The 2,054-nt window shown below is 34.2% G+C and overlaps 1 protein-coding gene across 1 annotated transcript; it reads right to left on the bottom strand.

The window, feature by feature from the left end:
* Nucleotides 1–539: 539 nt before the first annotated feature.
* LOC100372383 (ninjurin-2-like) lies at nt 540–1,399 on the bottom strand. Its single transcript, XM_002738014.4, has 2 exons — nt 1,246–1,399; nt 540–1,111 (listed from the first exon to the last, which is right to left on the bottom strand). Exons 1-2 carry the CDS (start codon nt 1,264–1,266, stop codon nt 674–676), a joined length of 459 nt encoding a protein of 152 aa, XP_002738060.1. The 5' UTR covers nt 1,267–1,399; the 3' UTR covers nt 540–673.
* Nucleotides 1,400–2,054: the final 655 nt, after the last annotated feature.

Here is a 2,054-nt window from a genome sequence, read left to right as displayed (position 1 = left end):
AACGAATAGTAAAATTGAATAGTAAGTGAATTTGGATAGGTATAGATGCGCCCGATTTGTTTATTAATAGTAATTACACAATACACTTGTATTTAAAATATTCAAACCTTTTGCACCCATCAAATTAAATACCTAATCTACTCCACTTAATTATGATTCTCCCAAATTCAAATGCTCTCAAAATCAATTGCGTATTACCAACAAATTTGATGTGTTTCTTGCAAATATAGTACTTTTGAAATAAAAACAAATACATACGTCAATCGGCTTACTCTGTGGTATACGTACATCGAATTATCCGTCTAAAAAGTCAGGCTGAATTTATCTATGTACATCTGTGAATCATCTATTTCAATTGCAAAAAAAAAACGTTTTATACATCAGGAATGTTGCATTACACTAACCAACTGTTAACCATGTCCCGTTTGATATAATTTCAATTAACAAATCCAATTGCCGAATGATAATATAATAATTTAATTTAGCAATAGTAAATACTCTGATAATCTGATAATTAAATTTCTAACATAATTACAAGAATTGTATTTCACAAGCTATTCTATTATAACATGTCTCTTCGCCTGCAATTGAACATCGAATAAACAAAACAGATATACTGAGACATATATCGACTAATCTTGATATTTAATTCTGCAAGCACCCGTTTTTTTTATTAAGACATTCCACTGAATGCACTGATGGCAATATTCACACTAATGACGAGGAAATTCAAAATGCCGCTTAGTATATTCAAGTCATCAGCTTCTTCTTTTTCTTCTTCGTCATCCAGGTTCTTCTGAGCAGATGCAAACATGAGAAGACCATTGGTTATCTGCATAACAACTGACAGGCCCAGTAAAACCATTTCAATAATGAAGAAATCATCGCGGTCCGTTGCTGGCAGTTCGAGAAGTCGCTTCAGAAGACTCAGGTTTCTCGTTAGAAGAACGAAATCTGTCATCCCGTGTGTCGTGTTCTTGCTTTTAGCGAAGTTGTTAGCGTTGTATTTCTTCTTCTTTCCTCCGGGACGCAGACCACTTGATCCTCCACCTCCAGCCGCAGGACTTGCTGTCCCCGCTGTGGTTACTGCCGGTGTGGCTGCAATATTTGGCTGATGAAACGAAAAATAGATTCATAAACAACATGGCGACAAAAGGTATGCATATTTCACACGTACCGACAACAGATATGTTTGATATTTTTCTACAACATATTCTGAGATGATGAACTAGTTGGGTTACTTACTTCAGTTACTACTTCTGTCATTGTTACCACGTATTATACCTGACCAAAAGAAGATGTGATTTATTTTACAGTATGGAAAAGGCAGCTGTTGACCTGAAATGCGTAAATACTACACCACAGAATATATCCTCCTACACACAATGTGTGGGATGACCACACCCTTTATGGATGATACTTATGTTAATTATTGTTGTTTACTGCGTCGTCATAACACCAGCAGTCAATGATGCTGGTAGGTCCTGTACTCTGCAATGAATAGTAGTTATCAAGACTCAATAGTCGTTGATACGGCAATATTGAAATAACATAACGGAGATTGATGTTTTATATATTTCGTTATGTTTGCGTGCATATTGCATCGCTATAATTGACCTAAAATATGAAGCATGAATTATGAAATTATTCAACTTACCATACACACGTCAAACGTAATGAAACAGGTACAGATTTCGACTGAATTTACCCTATTTCCCCGACACAAATTTACTAATCATTAACATCCACTACGATTTATATATGCAAGCACAACTAGAGAACAAAACATTAAATTATATCCGTTGCCCTTGCAATAAATCGGAAAAATAGTTTTAAAACTGGCAACATTATTTTCTCTAAATAATATTGGAAGCAATTGGTACATTACCTATGTTGCACTGTCATTCATGGTATTTTATTTAAGAGAGTTTCCAATTGTTCAATGTCATAGCCATACTTACTTAAAATTACCAGACATGACTAATTTTTTTATTCAGGGTTATGCATGATGTTAACCTAATTCAAATAATAATTATTTTGTGAATTGCTTATCA

This window comes from Saccoglossus kowalevskii, chromosome 3 (genome assembly GCF_978046115.1).
Source record: "Saccoglossus kowalevskii chromosome 3, keSacKowa6.1, whole genome shotgun sequence".
Taxonomy (NCBI): Eukaryota; Metazoa; Hemichordata; class Enteropneusta; family Harrimaniidae; genus Saccoglossus; species Saccoglossus kowalevskii.
This window is presented reverse-complemented; position numbering and strand designations above follow the sequence as displayed.